We start from the raw sequence: 22,309 nt of genomic DNA on the forward strand, positions 1-22,309 counted from the left end.
CACACACACACACACAGAACCAGGAGGTCCCCATATTCTGTAGAATGAGGGAGGCTGCAGCTGTAGGCCGACAGCTTTCATATCCTCATTTGAATAATGTGTCCTGAATCTGTCACTTTATTCATTCTCCTTATGCTCAGTGTACTCCACATCAACAACAAATTAAGTTGTAAATAAGAGACAATCATCACTTTTGTTTTTAAGCAGCTACTGCATAGAGAATTTCAATGTACGCTCCTTTTCGACAGGGGGAAAGAGAGGTGCTAGAGTTTGCTTTCATAAGCACAAATATGGGGAAACCAACAGAAACAAAAACACAAGCAGTTGACTGTTGCTGAGGGGAGGGGAAAAACACTCTCTAAAGCACATCCCTCCAATAGCAGCTGAAATTTCTTCCAAGGAGTTACTAAGACATAAAGACCGAGGCTAAGTTTTCCGGACTACACTGGAAACCCATGCGATTTATTAATCCCAGTCCTTTGGTCTTGAGACGCAAGAGGCATCTTTACTTGGCACAGCTTTAGACAAAAGGACAAGTGCATTAAATCAATTACAACACAGGTGTATTAACGAACGGATTCCACACTCATCTCCATTAACTTCCAGGCCTTCAACTCACTACCACATGCATGGAAAATGAAGAAATGAATCATTCAAAATGTCCCTACCTTTACATCGGAGAAGTAGGTCTTCAGCATATTGGAGCTGGGATAACGGGTATAAAAGAACATGAGCTTTGCTTTTTTCAAGTGATTGGGTGACAATCCTTCCTGCATGTAGGATGCAATTGGTTAAGGAAAACATTTCTTTGAACACAAGGACCCACCATCCCTCCCCTCAAGAGTCTGGAGGCCCACCAAGCAGCCGTGGGAATTCTGGAAGGTAAATGGTGCTGGCCTTGGATTGAATCCTTTGCTAACTTGCTGCTGCTTGCTCAAAATGACCACTGCCTGTCAGAAACTGCCAAATGTAATGGTGAGGATGCACAATTTAGTTGCAGAATCTTGGCTACTTCATGGTGAGGAGGGCAAAATATACCCCTTGTATGAGGTCCTATCTATACGTTCACTTGTTGCTAAGGAGACAAACGCACCAACACGTACTGCACAACTCTTATCATGAGAGTTTTTTCTTCTTCACAATTACAGTTGTTTGTTCATCTCTCTATGCTCTGCAGTTTACATCAAATTATTGTACTAATGTACGTGAAAATATAAAATGCATTATTTTGAACACTGTTAGGCAAGCTTCACAACTTACCTTTTAGTGCTAAGCTAATGCAGCATCTTGACTCACTTTCTTCCTATCTTATTATTATATCTTTTTAATTGTTTCCTTTTAAATAATAGCTAAAACTTGGGAGGGGTAATTTTGGCAGAGAGAGGGCAGGGAGGGGGTGTCCCTTTTGTTAAAGCAACGATCCAAAACCAAATACAATTTGCCTCTCCTGGATTTATAGTTAACTCCTTTGAGAGTGGCACCGTGGTTGAGGCTAACAAATCAATAAACGTGGGTTAGCAGATCAATAAATGGCCACTTACCCAAAATAAGAAGGCCTATTTATCTGGAAACATCATTACCTTTTAGATCTGTAAACAGCAGCAACTAAAACAGTTCCCAAGAGAATGTGAGGCTAACCATAACAATCCAGGCTTCCTGATTCTCCCCCAGATTCTTGGCACTCCTCAGCAGACTCGGAGCTGGGATGGCTCTGGTCACATCTGTGCCGCAGCCTGGCCCTGCCATTTCCTCAGCAAATTAATGGCTTTATAATTTATCAGAAATGAAGATGCACGTGGAGAAAATCAATGTGGTCCCCCACAAGGTCAATTAAGGGTCCTTCCTAGAAGCTTCTCTAAGGATTTTCTCTTAAAAGAGAGTCCGGGAAAAATAAGAAAAGAAAAGAAAAGAAAATATGTGCATATGTATGCATGTGTGCACGCATGTGCATTGCACGCACATACACACACACTTTGCTGCCCAACAAAAATTCCACACCTTATGAAGAAAGGTCAAATAAGCACAGCTATTTAGGAAAGGTAAAGGTTTCCAATGGCCTCCATCAGGCACAGCGTGACCAATCTTAGGAACAGAGGGAAACCAGAAAGCTACCAGAGAAGCATAATCAAATTAATATTGATAAGCTCTTGACTACGTATAACAGCATGTTTAACCAAATATTCTGCTGAGAATATGATCAATTAGCATTCCCTTTAACATCATGCAAATTTTTAAAAGATCACCTTGGTCTGTAACTAGAAAAGTTAAATATTGTGCTTTTTTTTTTTTCCCACTGAAGATAAACAGTGAAGAAAGAAATTTTGATTTTACATGTGTAAGCCAAAGCGGCTTAACTGAACTTGTGTTTTTGTTTGGATCCTTAATGATTACAAAGACGATAATTTATGACTGACATACTTCCTGTGCCAAGGAAAGAGCTGAAAGACCCTCCAGTAACCTCCATTAGACCGATAGAGAAGACTAAAGGAGTCGGGCACACTTCAGGACCATCTGTCCAAATGGATAAGTGAAATAATAGTTGCAAGCTGTCTCCTATTGCCTCGTGATAAGAGTTTTAGGCAAGTCCAAACTTCGCCAAACATTCTCAGATCTGGGTTCTAATCTTTTCTTTCAGATGGCTACATTAAAACAACCTTGCACATTTAATTATTAGTTGGGGGAAAAGTCACAAATCTTTTAAAATTTGGTCTCATGTAAAACCAGTTGTTTTGCTGTGGTCCTCAGAGAGTAACAGAGCTACCAAAACTTCCTGAAGCTTTCCAACACATTTAAGTAAGGGTAAGATGTTTTCGTTCTTTTTATTTAAAAGACAAAGAAAACTAGCCGTCTTACTTGATCAGGAAGTAGAGGCTTTTTATTTCATCAAAAAATTATTCTAATTTGAATTTCTCAAGTTCATTTTTGCTTTAAAACATTTCCTGTTGGTAATACTTGGAATTGATCCGTTGAAATGGAACACAGAATAAATCTTTATCTCTTGCTCATCGTGTAATTAAGATAAAATCCCCATAAAATATATGTTTCTAATAAACTATTAAAAATAGCTAATGAAACATTTAAAAGTCAACAGTTAGATAATCCTTTTTTTTCTCCTCAAAATAAATCTGAACTGACCAATTGGTTAATTTCCCTTTTAAGTGCTTGTGCTGAAAAGCAACTGTTCTTCCAAGAAAGCACTAGCTGTTTCCAGGATACTTACACACGCACAATGACTCATGATGGAATAGATTCAGTAAACATACAGCTGTACCGAACACGAGCTAAGCTCCATTCAAGGCCAGGAAAGAAAATGAGCACAAATAAATATTAAGGAGGTACAGGGGGGTGGGTGAGGGGGGATGGAACGCAAACAAGATCTGTCCCGGCAGCTCATGCGGCTTTGCCTCAATTCTCTTAGCCATAGCTTTGTGAAGACAGATGACATTCAATTCTATGTGTAATGCAAAATAGACAATAACTGCTGAAACTTGAGACAGCTGCCAGGTGTAAAAAAAAAAAAAAAGAAAGAAAGAAAAAGAAGAAGAAAAAAAAGAAAAGATGATAAATCCATAAATTAATGAAAGACATCTGCTGGGGAACATAAAAGATCAGAGAAGGAGGGTACTGCAGCTGAACCTAAAGCAGTGTTCAAACAACCTGAGACTCCAAGTGTTGTCTGTTTACCAAGCACAATATAACCTTACCTAGGCAGCAGCAGCGGAGCAGCAGCGGGGGCAGCAAAAAGGCGGACGGAAGAATAATAGGTGGTGGAGGCTGGAGGAAGAAAATTCTTTTTTTCCATTTGAACTCTGAATTGTGGCTGGAGATTTCACAAGCTGCAGTTCCAACCAAATGGATTAGGACCACTTACCCACATTTTCTACAATACTTTGAAACCCAAAGCATAGCCTTCTCCTTATGCTCTGATTTGCTGTTTCTAAGAGGCTTGCCCCCTAGAAACCTTAAATGGGGAGACAGGATCTAAACTCTCTCATTTAATGATAGTGACAGAGCAAGCTGTCGCCCCTTTAACAAGTTCAGTGTAACTGGCGGCATGTGTAGTTGATGGAAATTGTTTTAAAAATTTACTTGTTTCATAATTTGGGGCATGGTAGGAACCAGGAGTCTTTCAGTCTTTAATATACATGTTTCCCTATTAGTTAATATAGCTAATAGAATTACTATGGCCCCATAAGACTTCTAAAAATGTGCAAGATCAACTTCTATGGATTATCTCACATTTTAGAAATTAATTTTTAATCTGTGTTTTCCAGTTGGATTTTAATTTCAAGTTACTAAGCAATATTCCTCTATAAACTTCAAGTATTTTTAACATTCTCCCTAAAAGTGGAGCAGGGAAAGCTGGCTGTCACAGAGAACAGGCTGGGCTTCTTCACCTGCGCGTCTTAACCGCCTATAATACTATTCTTGTGCTTTAATTGGGTGCATGCAAATGTCTGAGGCCTAACCAAGGCTATTTTTCTTGAGATGCAAAGAGGATGAATGACAAGGAACATCATGAAGACAAACAATTGGCTGGCTGTTTCTTTTGGAATTTGAATAAAACTTAATATTTGATTAAATAGATTCATTTGCAAAGATACTGAACACACTTTTTATATCTAAGACGAGCTTTTGGAGCAGGTGCACTGACATTCAGCTTAACATGGATACATTCACTATTTCTCTCCTAGTAGAAGGTATAAGGAGGTGGTGTGCTCTATTCTATAGAACATATATGCTTAACAGGCTGAACTTAGAATGGATTTATCTGATAAGCTGGTATTCTTAATAGCTCTGATCTTGGCTACTTTGTTCAAAGAAACAGGATGCCCTTTGGAGTAGGAAAGAATCGTTCCTTAAGAATTAAATTATTCATTACTATTTGGAAAGCCATGAACCAAAAGTAAAAACATAATAACGACAAACATAGTGGTACCATTTCATCCCATTTCTATTCATTTCTATTGCTCTTTTCTAGGAACTGTACAACATGTTCAAATATGGCCTTGGATGCCTAAAACTGAAGTAAGACATCACTCACTGTGACTCCCAGCGATTTCTTTAAACTAAAAGCTTGAGAATTTTGCCTAAACACCATTAGGTAAATCAAGGGAAGAATTCACTGCCATACAAGGATGGAGAGAGGAGAAAAGTGGATCCAGTCTCCCAATAAACACTCAGATCCTCACACGCTTTAGAATTCTGTGGACTATAGAAAAGGTTACTTGTCTATATCTTCTTCCTGAGAAATAGTATATCTATGAGATAAATGACTAAAAGTACAATGTAGTAGAGGGGAAAGAGAAATAAATAGAAGACAGAAGCCCAGAGGTGGGAAATGTAATCATTAATTGTAGTAAGAGGCCAAAATCATTTAGCTACAAGGAAGAAACAACTCCAGATGCAAGTAACTAACATTTCATATGAACACAGGTGTTTCCAAACCATCACTGTTCATTAGCAGGTAGGAGAGATATATTGGTAGAAGAGAGAAGTTACTCATCTGAAGAAGAAGCAACTATATTCTCTTTAAAGCCTTTGATACGTATAGAAATAAAAGGAACTTCTTTCAATTCAAATCCTCAAAATTCCTCAGAGGATTTAGAGAGGGTGAGAGGGTGAGCATAGCCAACACTTAAAGCAATCTAAAAGCTTTTTTCCCCAGAAGATCGAACCTACTTTAAAAAAGAAAAGCAAAGGCATAATTATTTGGTCACAATGAAAAGTCTAATCAATTCTAAAAAAAACATAAATTGGATCTTGAGTTTAAGAGTTTAGAATGGACTTAGTCCTTAGGAAAGCTGGCTTCAAATATCCACCAAACTAGACATGCTCTTTTCTTCTGTGAGTGTGTGTGTGTGTGAGAGAGAGAACCAATCCACCATCACTACTACTGGCTTCAAAATGAAGTAAGGGATCTCTGAGGAGCAAGGGTGACTAGCCCTGGACACTAGCTTGGTATGAACCTCAGAAGATGCTCTTCCTGCAAAGGGTGAAAAATCATTCAAGCTATTGCGTCTTCTCACTTTGTCTTTCTCATCACCAACAGCTATATTCCAATCGTTCTGACCAGTGTTTATTGCCTGCTTATAATGTGTAAGGCAGAGAGGGTGGCCCAGCTTTGATTTATGACTGGTGCGTTAAATTTTAGATTGTTGAAAGGTAGAAGTTAAATCCGCAACCAAACCAAGACGCAATTTCTATTTCTATATCTAAGTCCTCAACATCTTTCTCTTTCTTTCTCTCACGACATTATTTTCTTCCTCACTATGGAAAGAAACTCTGTTTAACTGCCCGAGTAGGTCTCATTCTTGTCTCATACTGGTGAGACATCTCCCATTCACCTCATCAGAAATCTTCACTATGATCCTGAGAGCTGGCTAGAAGGATGACCTTTGCTACCTAGGAAAACACATTTCCACCATCGCTGGGACTTTGCACTTACGTGGCAGCCTCTGGAGTGGGTTTAGATACTAAAATGTCAATCTCTAGTCATCAAGACGATTGCTCAAAATCCTCAATTTAGCAACAGCCAACTTAATTGCTAAATTTTATATCCATCTGGCGATTTATTACAAAAGAAACACGCCTCTACCTGTCCCCGAATGCTACTATCCCACTACCCCAAAACACCAACGACCACAAGATTTTTAAAAATTTACTGAAAGGGCCAGTTTACAGAGGGGGGAAAAATCAGTTAAAAATAGCTAGGGTTCAGGACAGGTCTAATAAAAAATATAAGCAGCATCTGTACATAAAAGTCAGATTCAAAATATAAAAGAGTCACAAAAAGAGCCATTTTTTTAAGTCGAATACAGCTGAGTTTTATATTTAATTGTGCTCTCTCGCTTTCCAAAATAATTTGCTTTGTGTATGTTAGGACAAAAGATTTCTGTGTATGGCTGAACAGAGGTTAATCATGCATAGAGGCAGCTGCACCAGACCCAAAGAACAGACCTTGGGTGAACGAGAGAGAGACCGATGCCGTCTGAATAAATCAGTACCTGTATATTTCCTTTAAAAAAACCATGTCTCACTTAAAGAGTAAAGAGAGAACCTAACTCCCACCCACCTCCATGTCTGCCCCACCGCAGCCTCCCACCAGTAAAGCGCCCTGCATAAGCTTTAATCAGGCCTTCTCTAAATGGACCAGGGGCCTTACAGGCAGTTTAAAGGGAGAATTCTTCTTACGGAATCTTAGGGATCTGAAAACTGACTTTTCCCTTTACTCCATTATAAAACTTACCATCTTTAAAAATATATATCTGACAGAATTCAATATTACAGTGAGTTTTTTTTCCATCTCTGAATCTACCCTTTAAAAAACAAAGGATAAGAAGATAACTATGAAGAACAGCAGAAAAAAACACTGCTAAAGAAGCACATATTCAAGACCAGCTCTCTGAGGAAATTAACAACTTGTGAAAGTTGCAAAGTTGTGGGTTTCCTGTGAAGTTTTTGTGCAATCAGAAGCGCCACACGCGTGCTGACAAAAAGCCCATTCCTCTGAATAGTAGGAAAGATTGCCATTCTTAAGAAGATACTCATCTACGTTACTCTATATATTGTGTAAACCTGATCTTTTGGGAAGCCTTTTTTGTTTTGTTTTGTTTTGCTTGAGGGGAGAATAAAAGGATATTGCACTTCCCGAATACGGTGAGATTTCAGACATGTCTTGAAGATCGCCACACTCGGACTTGATGAGAGACAAAGAGAGCCCTTCTGCGGTGCTGGGCGGGTGTGCTGGTGAACAAGGATGGTGGCTCAGGTGGTGGGATGACATCTTGGTCCTCAGACTTGTCGTCTCCCTAGTTAAGTCTAAGGATTCAGGAGAGGCTCTGTCTTTTCCCGAGAAGGAGCCGGAGGGAGCACCTAATGGACTCTGAAATGGGTAGGCCATCAAGGGGAGGGGGAAGGGGTGGCGGAACGTGGACGTGGTGAAGCCTGCGGTGGCAGAGAGAGGCGACTGGTGCAGGGGCTGGTGGTGGCCGCCAGCGGGAGGGCCGGAGGCAGACTGGTCAGCTGAGTTTTTGCGGACAACCAGGGGCAGTGCTTCCGTCTGGTCTGTGGAAGTGGGCAACTGCACATTGCCAAAGGTGTCCAGGGGGTTCGGAATGATGACGTCGCCAAAGCACTGCAGGCGCTGGTTGGCGGTGTGGAAATTGTGGTTTTCCCCATTGACTGCAAATCTGGCCTGGGGGATCTGGAGAGGTGGGAAGACCTGAGGAACCTGGCGGGAGGGTTTGGCCGAAAAGACTTTGACCACAGTGTCCACAACTTGCGACATGGCAGTGTTCAGTTCTTGTTTCAAGGTCTCGGCCAAATGTTTGCCTTCTGGCTGTAAGGAGTTTGGCCCGTGGTCTCTTTCTTTGTTGCTGCCTTCTCGCTTCGGCTTGTTTTCAGCCATTTCCTGCTCCCTGATCAGGGCTCGAGCTCGGTCAATGAACTGTCCCGGGTCTAGCTCGCACATCTCATTATCTGACCTCCCCACGGAGTCCTGGGCCCTTGCCTCCAGGATCTCCGAGCGCATGCTGTCTTCAGACAGGTTACCATCTTCATCATTTTCAGAATCAGTGCTGTCATAGATTTGGTAGAACTTTTCCTGCAGCTGGCGCAGCTGTTTCTGCATGTCCTCCAGCTGCTGTTTCAGCTGTCGGCGCTCCTCTCGCTTCTGTTCTTTTCGGGCTGAAACCAGCTGCTGGAAACTCTGTTGCTGCTGCTGGGGCAGCTTTTGCTTGCGTTTGTTTTCTCTGTAACTTTCTCGGGGACTCACAGACTGCGGGGCCATCTCTCTTTCATTTTCATTGCCCCTTAATGCCACACTGGGGGAATGGCTCATACCCCGAATTATATTCTCAACCCGGGCGCGCTTTGCTCTCAGGTGCTCGTCACATAAGCGATCCATATCAAACTGGCTCATAGTAGGCCTGCCAAAAGGGGAAAGACACTCAGGGGGGCTGTCTCTTGAAGAGTTGCTGCATATATCCTCCTGATGTACTTCGGAGCCTGTACTAGAGAGACCGCTGGCTTGGAAACTGGGCTCCGTGCCACCATTTTTGTTCATGTTATTTTTCAACAGCTGGGAAATTATGGTTGCTCCTGGAAAAGGCATCATGGCATCTTCATACGAGTTCGCCCTCTTCAGCAGCTTGCGGAGTACATTTGACTTTTCCCCATCTGCATGCTGCACCACTGAATACTCAACATCCTGCTCGGAACCTTGGGGATTCATGGCACTAAAAAACGTTGCTCTTGCCTTAGCAAAAAATGCAGATGCTGTCCCTACCGTCCTTTTCACTCCAATGTCAACTCTTCTCCTCTTGGTTTGCCGGCTTAAGAGGGCTGTGCTGTCATGGTCAGGCATCACTGGACAGTTATTGTGCCATCTTCAAAAGCTCGTCAGCTGGGCACAGCTCAAGAATCCCGGGACCCTGGCCAACAGAACAAAAGGACTGATGAATCATTTTCTTTAAATTTCTCCAAATTTCCTGACCTCAATCCTGAATCAAATGCAAAATGCATAGGCTCTGGGATTTATGGCACATTACAATTATTGCAATTTATTATGCACTCTGCTTGAAATGAAACATTTTTAAATATTTCTGCTCCACTGGTTTAAGATGGATTAAGATTAAAAAAAAAAAGCAAAAACTGCTTAAGCACCAGTAATATGATTCTCTTTCACAAATGCCTAAAATGATACTGTTTATCTTCAGAAGAAACAGTAGATTATAAGAACACAGCCTCTGACAACCAATTGATTAAATTTTGGGCGTTGAGATTCATATTACAAAAGAAGATGAAAGTGATCTATACTTAAGAAATAAGGTTAAATTTTGAGGCTGCATGAAATTTGGATGAAAAATTCCATTTCTGCATTAAAATTATTGTGGTTTTAATGCTACTAGAGAAAAAAGACTAAAATAAATGTAAATATTTAACACACACCCTTTATCACTGAATTTTAAAATATTTTTGTCATATGTGAAATTGGAAGGAGAACATCCCCATCAACATCTTTCCAACATAAATGGCCAATTTAACATTGAAATAAATGCACAAATACTCATTTTACAAGTCTGCTTATTTAGCATAGATATGCATTTTTAGTAGTAAAATCACATTTGAAGATGGTATCTGTTGCTCTATTTTAATGTAAGTATGAGAATATTTATAAATTTTCATGATGTCTTTTTGATGACAAATTATTATAAAGTGTGACTCATTGCAAAAGAAGGACGTTGTCACATTTTAGAAATCAATATGTGGAACAATAAATTATTGAGTTAGGCAAGGATTAAATACATCTTCAGTACTAGTTTTCTTTTGCTAAAATCTGCCAAAATAATACTTCCAATGCCTAACACTCTTTAACATACACCATTTGTGAATCTTATTTTTTATGCCAAAGTAAAGGAAAAAAAAAGACTGAGAGAAGATAAATAAAAAAGAAAGAAAAAACATCAATGAAATACGTGAGAAAGGGAAATACCTTCTCTGCATATGAACTTCCATTGTTTCTTGGGAACACAATGTAAAAAGAGAACATCCTTCCTTGCATTTTATAAAAGGCACTTGCCATATTTTGTGACTTATTAACTAGTGATGCTAAGCCCAAATTTTGGATAAATATAAGATGTGACATCATTTTGCTTACAATTAACATGTTATGAAGAAAATGAAAATATTTTTTTCACACAGGGTTTATCTAATATTAAACTTCACGTTTGCTTAACAGAGCACATCTTCACAATAACAGGGTCTATTGCCAAAGGCAGCGTGCAGTGTGCTTGGAACAGCTCCCATCTCTTTCGGTTCACCTGTAAAAACATCTACGTGCTCCCTAGGACTGCATCTGTGGCTAGTTTTAAAGAATGACTATCCATGCAAATAGGCATAATTTCAGCATGAAATAACCTGTAAAAATCAAGAAAATGCTCAATGCTTAGATGGTAACATATTTTTTTTTAAGCGACAAAGATTTCATCATGCTCCTGGTTTCTACACAAAGATACAACATTTTTAAAAGAGTATGAAAACAATATGATGCCTCTTTACATATTTTTTGTATGCTTGAGGATAAAATACTTTTTGTATGCCTGAGGATAAAATTTCCTGAACTTGGAATGGAAATAGATCTTAATAACTTCAATAGAGGGTTCAAAATCAAATTCACAATGATTGCGACCCCTCACACATTAATAATAAAACTGGTTTCAGGGATACGAAAATGCAAATATTTCACTAACACACTAGATCTGATAAATCAGGTGTAGCTGTCAGGTGAGAGAAAGAAAAAGGAGAGACTGAGACAGAAGAGAGAGGATGAATTATTTCAAAGCTCAGAAAGACCTGCAAATTGGGGGCGAGAGATCTTTGCAAGGAGGACATTTTGTGCGTATATCAGCTTTCCAAAAATAGAATTCATTGCCATTATTTTAAAATTTTACCTCATTTCTTTTTGTGTGCAAATCCTTTTCTATTTAACATCACCTGAAAAGCACATGGATCTCCAATCAAAATGCTGAACAAACTTTCCAAGGTATTTTTTCCTTCCCCTGTTCATCTTAACACCCAATCTCGATTTTCTCCTACCATTCTCTGCTATGGGAAGACCATTTCTGTAACAGAGGCTCAGAAATGACACACTGGTGTAAGAGATGAGCACAAGGTCATCCCCAGGCATCCTTCCTTTCCCAGCTGCCATTTACCTCTGCGTCAACTGCACTTCCTCTCATCTAGCCTAGGTACCAACAGCTGCATCCCTGCCTCATGCCTGAGCCAAGAGGAGGGCTGCGCTCTTCCTAAGGTGGAAAGAAACGATACTTTCATCTTCAGTGGAGAGTAAGTGTGAACTAAACATGCTTGTTGGGTCTTTTAAGAACAAAATATCCTGTAACTTCCTCCAAATTTACAAATTAAGCTGATCTTTGCAATTCTCTTTCAACTGGTCAGCATTTTTAGACTAAATCATGATTTGTTTTTGGTTTGGGCTAAGAGAATTTAAATACTTTTAGGTCTTGTTGTAAAATGTCCAGCTGACACATAGACAGGACAAAACAAATGGGAAAAATAGGAAAAATTATATAATCCAGCAAGACAAGGCATTATATTAATAGGCACGAATAAATATCTCTCTCCACATAGCCTAGATCTAAACTTGGGAATAAAAGTATAACAGTGGTACACATCGGGACCATACCCCTGGAGGCTATAGGCAAGATTAAATAATTATAACTGGTTGATACAGTACTTTATTAGCATTATGTTCCAAAACAAGATACATATGTGAACACATTTAGCACATAAGAAAATGCATTGTTAAATGATCATAATGTAAATTAAATCACTTGAAAACATTTTCAAAGGTGCCTCTGTGATTTCCCAATTCAGAATTTAGACAATGTTGTGGAATGACTTTAACACTGATATCATCCTGTCCATTAGGATTTTTTTAAATGCCTTTATTTCTCAACATATGTACTAAACAGTAATGTTTCAACTATAGTCATTATTGATTATCATGTTTTAATTTTAACATTAATTTTGAGTTTAACCAGGCAATAGAAAGCCTTTTGATCAGCGCTGGTGAACATGAATATCAGCAAGTATGCCAAAAAATACTGATGTAGAATCTGAACCCCAATGTATTATTGATCAGATACACAGTCTAGTCCTGTAAACGCCTCTTTAAATAATATGAAAATCTATATAGAATATTTTTTATTATTAAATATTTTGTTGTACCATTTGGCCCCTAACTATACAAATGCTTTAATAATTCCTATACAATGGATATCTTAACATAGTAGGCTCGTCCCAGCAAAAGATAAGAACAAATATCCAGGTGTGATCAAGTCAGATTTTAACTACTCCAAAAGATTCTTTATTAAATTCTGAATTATCTGAAGAATGTCAGATATTTTAATATGGAGAAGCCTAAGGAAGCTATTCACTTAATGTTAGTAGGAAAGAATTTGCAGTGAAGAATTTCAAAGAACACCGCAGTGGGAAGGAGAAAGTGCTTAAGTGCTCTACTTTAATAAAGAAGTTATTTGCAACTTTTACACGTCTATCTGGAGTCCAGATTCTGGACAAAGGGGTGTTCATTATGGTAATTACCCAAAGAGTTCAGACAAATCTTTTATGAGATGGGGGAGTGCAAGGCTGGCATGGTTTCCTGTTTGGATTATTTAGATTATCTGTCTTTGTTGATAAAATTATTTGAAAAAATTACTCAAGCCTACACATTACTTCTTTTAGAAAACAACCTGTGAATGGGATGGGCCTCTAATCTACTCGGGTTATGAAATTTCAAATGGAATATCATTAACAAAGAACCTTTTAAATCCATGTGGAAATCAGTAATTCGAGGGGGAAAAGTGAGATGATTTGATTGAGGTACCCCCTCTCCACGCCCCAACCAAATCACTAAGCTGCCCCCTTCACTGTATTCAGGAGTTCATTTCTGCTAATTAGCAACTTTTCCTCTGGAGATGTTTCAGCTTACTATCAGGTTAAGAAAGCCTTTGATGTTTATTTTAAAGAACCCACTTGAATAAGGTAATACTTCAATGAGCTAAGATTGTATTGTCAAAATCTTATATTAGGTTTTAAAATTTCTTATCATAATGAAGGTCTCAAGTCATAACCATTTCATTTAAAATTCCTCCATCCTATCAAAAATCCCATACATTTTTCACCCGCGAAATGAACACAGAACATTTTCTGAGACATGCCTAAAATATTCATTTCTACTTATTTAAAAAGTAACAATTCACCAAATTAACAAATAAAAGAGACAGAAATAATCTCAAGAAAAAACACTTACACTTTTTTCTTTTTGTAGAAAACCGAAATACTGTAAATGTCGTTTGAAGCTTTAGAATACACTAGGTAATAAGGTTTGAGAAATTCCTTATGCATGTGTCCTTTCCAATTTACACAAATACTTAATTAGAATCCAATAATAACATATCATGCACAATCCATCTTCATATTATAAAATCAGTAACATTTTATAATTTCTCATGTTAAGCCCGAACCTAAAAATTCCTTCTGTTAGCAGTTGCAAATGCAAGACAATCTCTAAAACGATACAAGAAATTCATGAAAAAAGATGTACTTGCACTTTGAACAAATAAAGAGCAAGCCTGGCAGCTAGCTTATGTTTTAAGATTACAAGCGCTACTTAAAGAGGGATGATGCTAGGAAATGAATAAAGTGAGAACAAAGATGCATGTTATGTATGCATGACTTTTTTTCCCACAAGGTGGTGATTAAACTAAATAGAATTCTGCATAATGGACACTTAAAAATATCAATAAGTGCCAAGCACAGATAACCCCTACTACAAATAAAGCAAATGAACATATCCATAGATGACATTTTAATTATGAAAGAACTTCAAAAGCATCCAAGGAGACGATTGGCGGGAGGGACTTTGATGTTTAAGTCTAAAGAATAAATGACACACACTATCTCATTTTCATAAAACAATGATCATCCCCAAAGCAACAAAACCAACCAACAAAGGCCATTCACCATCTAACCTAATTCTATGCAACTCAAGAAGTAGCCTGTTTAAAGACAAATTTAAAAGGTCAAGTTTTAAGAATCCAGACACCGTGCTTACACTGAATTCTCAAACTCTTCCCTCACACATGAAGCCAGAGTCCTTCCCCGGGTCTATTTTACCCTTACAAAAACATGTCCATGCTGTAGCGCATGGACAGGTCAACCTGAATACTCCCCCTTTTTCTTCCTCATCACACACAGCCCATTTCATTTTGAAAATACTCAGAAGTTCTTGCAAGAAACTCTTCATAGAACTGACTGCCCACATCTTGCATCAAATAGAAAAGCACAGTTACCTCGCACGTACTTGAGATTTTCCTTCTCCATCAAAGTAATAACTAGGACATCTGGCACATGTCTGGTACAATGACAGGCTCATTCTACTTTATGAGAGTATTTAACATATGACTTGAAAGAGTTTATGCACATGCCTATTCTTTCTGGGCAGGGAGAAAGCACGCTAAAAAGATAAGCTTTAACAACAGTAACACTTTCAAACTGACTTTGGTATTCTTGGCAGTTACACGTACCACCCATGGCTGTCCAAAACACACACACACACACACACAAAAGACGGTTCTCACCACCCCCAACACCGTGGACCTGGGAGAGAAGCATAAACTGGAGAGAAGCAAAAGGAAGGTCAATCTCCCTCCACCTGCTGCCTGAAGTGGGGGTACTTTGAGCCACCTCAGACAGGAGCCTGAGACAGCCTCAGCAGCAGCCTGCCAACATCCTTAAGAAAAATAAACAAACACATAACAATTTATCCCCCACCCCCAACCAAAGAACTCACATGGCAGGGCTCAAAACCTAATAACAGCCCAGTTCCCATTAGCCTAGACAATCCTATTATCCAGGGCAACCATAAATTCATAAACCTCTACAACCCTGGAGCACGCATTGCGGTCTGGAACTGTACAGACACACACAGACACAGAGGAAATTTGCACCTGTCTTTCTTGACACAACACACCTGTCAGGCCCTGCCCATGCGCACTCTGCTAAGAGACCTCTGCCTACCCGGTTTAGGAAAGGAAATGATTTTTTTTGTAAGAGATGGTATAGGTGGGAGGAGAGAGAGAGAACAAGAAAAGAGACTTCTAGCCTTGACTTTGCGAGAAGGCCACTCTGTGCTTGCCCTGTTTTTATAAGTTCAAGGAGACAACACAGACCTTCTTGGAAAAATAAAAACAAGCAGGTGAGTGCCCAGCCTTCCCCGAGGCGGAGTAGGGTTCTGTATTGCCAAGAACAGCAGTTTCACACTCCAACCTGCCTCCTTGGGTTATTTAAGACTGTCGCCCAACGCCTCCTCCTAGACCTTCTCTCCACCTGCCTTGAGGACCCCCAACTTCCCAAGAAGCCAAGAAGAGGCTGGAGACTTATGAGTCTCCTGGAAGCTGCTCCCCCTTGACCTCCCCGCCCCCCACCCCAATCCACACTCTCCACCAACGCTCAACTTCAGCAAGAAGAGTAACTGGCTGGCACACCAGAAGAACCAACAACTTGCTAAACTGGACTTTGGGTGATGTCTCCCCCGCAACCCCGCCCCCCCCCCCCCCCCCGGCGTCCCCCTCCTCGCCTGTTCAGTCAAGACAGCAGCTCTTCCCGCCCTCCTCACTATTCTTCGCAGTAACAATTACTCTCACCTCTCCTCTCTTCCCTCCCCAGCCCTCCGAACTGGGCAAAACTGTAGGTACCACCCAGAAAAGACAAGATCGAAGCAACCCGACACCACACACAGCCAGCGGTGACTGTAAAGAGTCTTCGCCTCGCATATCCGCTGTCCAAGAACAGCCCCTACCCCCCACCGGACCGCGATCCTTCCGTCCTCTCGCGGCGCTCGCGCCCCAATCCCCCCACCGCACGACCCCCTGAGGCTCCCGGGGCCGCCTTACCCCCCTCAACTTGACCTAGCCCCGGTTCCTTGGAGCTCAGGAGAAGGGCGCCGCGCTCCTTTCCTGGGACCATCTCTCCAGCGCTCCAACCCCGATTTCAACATTTCGGCTTCGACAGCGTTTTGAGAGGAAAGTAATAGAGCGCCCCCCTCCTCCCTCTCCCCACTCCCTGGCCCTCTGCTGGGGTTAAAAAGGAGAAGTGAAAGGTATGCAAATGACAAGCAAATTGGAAGAGCCTGGAAGAAAGGCAGCTATAATAAACAAGACAAAGAGAAAGGACGAGGGGGCTAGCCCAGGAGTTTTAACCCGGGGAGATGGGAAGGATGAGGCTTGGCGGAAAGCGGGGATCCAGACGAACAAAAAGCGACCCAGTCCCCTCGCGGGCGGTCCTCTCTCCTAAGAAGAGAGGGCAGGGGAAAGAAGGAAAGGAAGCAAACGCCTCCTCACACCCCAGAAACAGTACACAAAAGGTGACAAGATCAGCGGCAAGTCCAGCAATAACAGCCTGTCCCCCATCGCCAACACCACCCCCAGCCAGCAGCAGGAAAGAGAGAAATAAAAGCCAAGCGGATCACTTACTCTTAGGAACTGGGAGGAGCGGAGCGCAGAGTTCCACTGAGGCTCCTGCTTAGAAACTGTTTAGAGGCTATTTTATTATGATTCATTTAAATAACACCATTTTCTCCTGGAAAAAAAAATGTTTACACGGGGATGAGTAATGGGAGTCTCTTTTCTTTTCTTCTCATTCAAGAACAAGCCAGGACAAGTGCTTCTGGAAAAGGGGAGGGGACTCGCGAGGGGGAGAAGATACTTACGCGGTGCAGAGAGCAGTGGGACCGAGCCTTTTTTTGCCGGCAGAGAGAGGAAAACACGCGCGCGCACACACACGGTGATATCTTGCGGGTGATGAATATGATAATTGGACAAGGGACGGTGAGTCTGTGCGGGAGCGAGCGAGCGGGGCGAGTGGGAGAGGGAGAGGGGAGAGAGAGAGGAGGGTGGGGAGGAGAAAGGAGAGGAGAGAGAGGAAAAGCGAAGAAAAGAGAGGAGAAGAGAAGAGAGGAGAAAAGAGGAGAAGAGAAGAGAGCAGAAGAGAAGAGAGGAGAGGAGGAAAGAAGAGAAGAGGAGCTAAGAGGAGCGAAGCGGAGAGGGAGCAGGCGGACCCGGCGAGAGCTCTTTTGCGCCGCTCTGCTTTCCCCGGCTGCAATGGTGTATTATTTCAGAGCGCTCCCTCAGCTGAGGGCTCCGCTCCACAACAAGATTTACTTTAAGACACAGCTGAAGGAAACAGGAAGACTGCACGTCACAGTCTGACTGACGTACCCGGCCCCAGCACCCAATCGCGAGGCGCCTTCGGATTCAAGGGGGGATAGCGAGGCAAGAGAACTTGGGAGGAAAAAAAAATATAAAAGGGGTGGGGGTGAGGGGCTGGGAAGAGAGGAGGGGAGAGGGGCCTCGCGCTCCCCCTCCCCCGCCTCCATCCCCGGCCCCCACCCCCACCCCCGCCCAGCCACTGCTTTGGGGCGACTGGATCGCCGCGCCGGGGCCCGAGCGAGCCATCTGCGGGCACTATGCAAAGCGGGCGACGGCGCGAGCGGCGCTCGGCTCACACTCGCTCTTTCAGGACGCAGGTCCTTTTTTTTTTTTCTTCCTTCGTTTCCCAGATACAGCTGATCGAGTTCGCCCAGTGGCCGAGCGAGTGAGCGCTCCTCGGACTTGAGTGAAGGAAGGCATGGAAAAGTATACTGGGGAAAAAGTGGGGGCTTTAGGGGTGGGGTGGTATAGGAGGAGGGAGTGGGGATCCTCAAATCATTCCACTTTAAAAATGATCATAGGTGTTATCGAGAATACAGGTCACCCTTGCTTTCTTTTAAAGGGGAGGTGGACAATAAAATACAGGTAGGTCTGGGATTAAAAGAATGGGTGCTAGAGGTTTCACACTGGCTCCGCTGCATCTATCTGGTATTAGAAGACCAGTATTGGCTGAGTCCCAGTCAACTTCCCGTCAAAATTATTAGGAAGAGGAATGCTTGTCCTTGGTTACCTCTAACAACGTTATTTGGGTTGTAGGTACAGCAGCCTTTTTTAAAAAAAATGTTACTAACTACCTCGCCATTACCTTTCACTCACTCACCCCAGAATGACCAAAGAGAGAGGGTTCATGCAGGATTTACACAGTTTCGACGCCTGGGTAACAAACTTTAAAGTTTATTAGGTAAGAAATTTCAAACCTCTGAATTTCGGGCTTCCATGTAAAGCCGTAGAAAATTCACTTTGGTTTGACATTTCTTGGATGAAAAATAACCAGCAAGATTTCTTTAAATAATGTGGCTCTTAAAGAGCTCCTTGAGGTTTGCAAGTTACAAATGCTAAAGAGCTTCCAGCCGCAGCTAGAACGTTTCTTTCGCCGGGCACAGTAAACGGCTTTTAATAAAGCCACGGCGTTTATGACTTAAAGATCCTGTAAAAGCTAGGGCGTGCAAGGGCTGCGAGGCAGAAATATTCATACATAGTGGATTAGGCATTCATTTTTTAGGTAGGATGGGGACAAGTATTTTTCGCGTGCCCCTCGAATTTCATCAGATCAAAGGTTGAATCATGTTGCGTCGTGACAACAGGGTGTTTACGAGGTGTGTTACAAGTACACTGGCCGGCCACTACCACCGTGTCTTCTGCAATACACTCACACACACCTTTCCTAGGACATTTACAGTTGCAGCCCCGAATTCATCAACCTGTGAAGAAGTCTTCTCTTTAAATAAGAATAGCGATGATAATATGCCCCAGTCTATACCCTGTAGGAAACTTTTGGCGCAGAATTCAAACATTAAAAAGAAGAAAAAAATCAGGCTGGCCAGGTTAGGTGTCGAGGATAAGAAAAGGGACTCGCATGAGCATCCCCAGTCTCCACTTCTCAGCTTTCGCCGCCCCCAGACACTCCCTCCACCCCATTACAGAACAACATAGACGCGCGCAAACACACCACTCACACTTCCAATGATCGGCTATGGTATCAAGTGTTCTAATCGAGATGTGACAGTTTAGGCTGGGAACAAAAATAATCTGTCAACGTGCCCATCAGAAGCAGGATGGAATAATGCTTCTATTGGTTGGGTCTTTCGAGGTAAGCGGGTGTACCGAGCGGGGAAATTTGGGTTCTGTGAAAGGATCAGGGCTACTTCCTCCTTTTTCGTCCTATTATTTTCTTTAAGCATCCCAGTTTGTACATATGTTAGCCGGCAGCCCACAAATAAACTGGTAGAAGTAAAGGATATATGCCCTCCACACCTTAAAACCATCTGCTCACTTTGACATTTAAAAGGGAGGAGGGCAGGGAAGGAGGAGGGGGAGAAGGGGGAAGAAAAAAGGAAGCTGAGAGAGAGAAAAGACTCAGACTCTGGAAGGAAATGGCTTGAACTTTAGCCCACAAGTTTATGTCAGTTGCACCTAGCGCTCAGATGCACGTTTTGCATAGACTATGCCCGGGAACTGGCGGCGGGAAAAGTTCCCTGCGAGCCCCAATAAGTCCTTTATCACTCCCGGGGAAAGGCAGGCCCGAGTCGAAGTCGGGGTAACCCGCTTGGCAAACAAGGAAGCTCCCCCACCCCCAGTCTCGGCGGCGGAGGCTCGCGGCTCGCCACGCTCTGCCGCGGCAGTTCGCAGCCCGCATTAGGGCGCAGGAGCGGCTTGTTGAAATAGGAGCGCGCGCGACGTTGGGCGGGCGGGCGAGCTCGGTCCGCAGCCCAGCACCACGAACTGAGTACGCGGAGCCCTGTCCTGTCCCCTACTGTCGGGGCGACATACAGCCTAGGCTCCAGGCAAACTCTCTTGCAAGAGCTGTGGCTCTCTCTCGGGTCTCGGGCCGCCCTGGAGCAAGGCGTGAGGCCCAAGCCCCCTATCTTGGGCTACTCGGGGTTTGTTTTCTGATAGGGGAGAAGCGATCAGTCAGCCAGGAGACGAGAAGTCGCCTAGATACTGGCTCCATCTCTGAAACCAGTGGCCAAGCCAAGGGTCAGTCCCTTCCTCGCCCCATTGCCAACACAACCCCAATAACTTGAAATTTAACTGAAGTTCTGATCGGTCTTCCAACAAACCCCATCCTTGCAGGCTGCATTGACTAATTTGTTTAAAGGGTGATCTGTGCGTTCTTAGTTAAACTCTTGCAGTTATCACTTATGCATCTGGTTCTGGGTTAAACACACTTCGCCTTGATGTTTCCTCGGTGTATTTTCCCCCTCCTGTTTTTTCTTAAGCCGTTAGGTGGGGGTAGGAGGGAAGACTGCATATTCTTAATGTAAAAATCTTACAAACAGCCATCATCGGATCCTAAACAAACCAATTCTGGGAATTTCAACCAGATCCAGTGAGGAGACAAGCGTGGGCGTGGATTTCAGGGGGAGGATGCTGGAGATCCTGCCTGGACACACGCATAACCCCAGTCCACCATCCACCACCACCACCACCCTGAAGAGGGGAAGAGAAAGACACAAAAACCAGCTCCAGGGTGCAGGCCGGCCTGCTTCAGGCTGTCTAGAGGCCACTGATCGCCATTCTGTCTCTCTCTCTCTCATCCCCTGTGCCCAGTGTGACGCCAAGCCCAACCTGGATTTGTTCTGAATGGGGGGGAAAAGTGAAATGCCACAAGATCAGTAGCAAGTAGCAGCTGCGTCGGTTCTCTCCTGGGAACCCCACTGCTTAGAAGCCTTTCTGAGTGATGTTTGTTTAACCAACAGCTTTCAAAGTAAACAGAAGCGAATCACTCCAAAAGTTGAAATATAACCCTTACAAGAATTGGGGGCCAGGGGTGCTGGCAGAAAAAATAATTTTTTAAAATAATAAAGTCCCCACCCTCAAGTAAGGGTCCACCACAAGGCATAAAGAAGCCTAGAATTGTCATAAAACATATAAATTCATCGAAAGGATTCATTACAATAAAGTGACCTCGAAGAAAATCGCTCTTGTCCCACAAACACACACCCGCGGGGAGAAGGGGCTGGTTGTCAGTGATTGAAGGGGTACACTACTACTTGATTTTATGCAAGTAGGCGAAAACAATCAAAGGGAGATACGTTCCCTGCCCTGGAGTAGAAAGGAGTAGGCTGGGAGCTCTGCGCCGCCAACCCTGGCTTTGCCTCAGGCACCGAACTTTCCAATATCAAGATATTAACAGATGGCGGTGAGCACATGGAGGGCTGTTACTTACATAATCCAGCCACTCCGCCCGGCCGCGCTGAGCTCGGCGAGGCGCCGCCAGGCCGCGGGCGCGCCTTCCGAGGGGTGCTGTTGCCCCCCGAAATACCTTGCCTTTCCCCAACCCCACCCAGCTCTTTGAGGGCTAGGATTTGGAGAGGTCGTGATTTCAGAAAAAAATACGCCTCGATCTGGGTGTGCTGTATCTTCTTCGTGCACAGTAGTGAAGAAGCTGGAGACTCAAGGGCAGAGGGAAGCTGAGGGGACACTTTCGGGGAGAACAGGGCGCCCTCCCTCCGTATCTGGGGGTGCCAGGGAGTGGAATTCACGCAATTCACACCCCTCCCTCTTTGGCTCAGATTAGCATATCTTTCTCGGTCGCTGAAATACAAAGCCAGGCTCGGGCAGCAGCCGAAGGGGAGCGGGGAAGGGTGAGGGCGTGAGTGTGAGGGGACGCCTCTGCACGCGGGGGCGCAGTGGGCAAAGTTACGCAAAAGCCTCTGGCCACCGCTACACTTCCGAGCTTTCGCAGGTTTGGAAGCACTGGTTCTCGCTCGCGGGGAGTCCCTTTCGGCTGTGGGGCCGCCTGCTGCCTGCACGCCCTCAGCCCCCTCCCCAGAGGCCCAGTCCCCGCCGGTGTG

General features: G+C 43.1%; 1 protein-coding gene and 1 long non-coding RNA gene across 12 annotated transcripts in view; one reads left to right on the forward strand and one right to left on the reverse strand.

Moving 5' to 3' along the window:
• Positions 1-22,309, reverse strand: part of PROX1 (prospero homeobox 1) — a 56,655-nt gene that overhangs the window by 33,999 nt on the left and 347 nt on the right. Inside the window, exons 1-4 of one of the 9 annotated variants that reach the window (XM_070266692.1) lie at positions 17,294-17,773; positions 17,058-17,163; positions 7,643-9,434; positions 669-776 (exon numbers count right to left, since the gene is read on the reverse strand). In XM_070266692.1, coding sequence (XP_070122793.1) covers positions 669-776; positions 7,643-9,367 — 1,833 coding nt within the window. In that variant the 5' untranslated portion in view covers positions 9,368-9,434; positions 17,058-17,163; positions 17,294-17,773. Of the gene's footprint in view, positions 1-668; positions 777-7,640; positions 9,435-13,834; positions 13,896-16,229; positions 16,426-16,478; positions 16,877-17,057; positions 17,164-17,293; positions 17,791-22,309 lie in introns of those variants that run through there. The other 8 variants (XM_070266695.1, XM_070266689.1, XM_001488456.6 and 5 more) reach the window with 8 other exon arrangements.
• Positions 17,259-22,309, forward strand: part of LOC111773473 (uncharacterized) — a 168,286-nt gene continuing 163,235 nt past the window's right edge. For 2 of the 3 annotated variants that reach the window (XR_011438502.1, XR_011438501.1), the window contains exon 1: positions 17,259-17,411. This is a non-coding gene — a long non-coding RNA (uncharacterized lncRNA). The remainder of the gene's footprint in view (positions 17,412-22,309) is intronic. The other variant, XR_011438503.1, reaches the window with a different exon arrangement.

The sequence above is a fragment of the Equus caballus genome, chromosome 5 (assembly GCF_041296265.1).
Source record: "Equus caballus isolate H_3958 breed thoroughbred chromosome 5, TB-T2T, whole genome shotgun sequence".
NCBI lineage: Eukaryota > Metazoa > Chordata > Mammalia > Perissodactyla > Equidae > Equus > Equus caballus.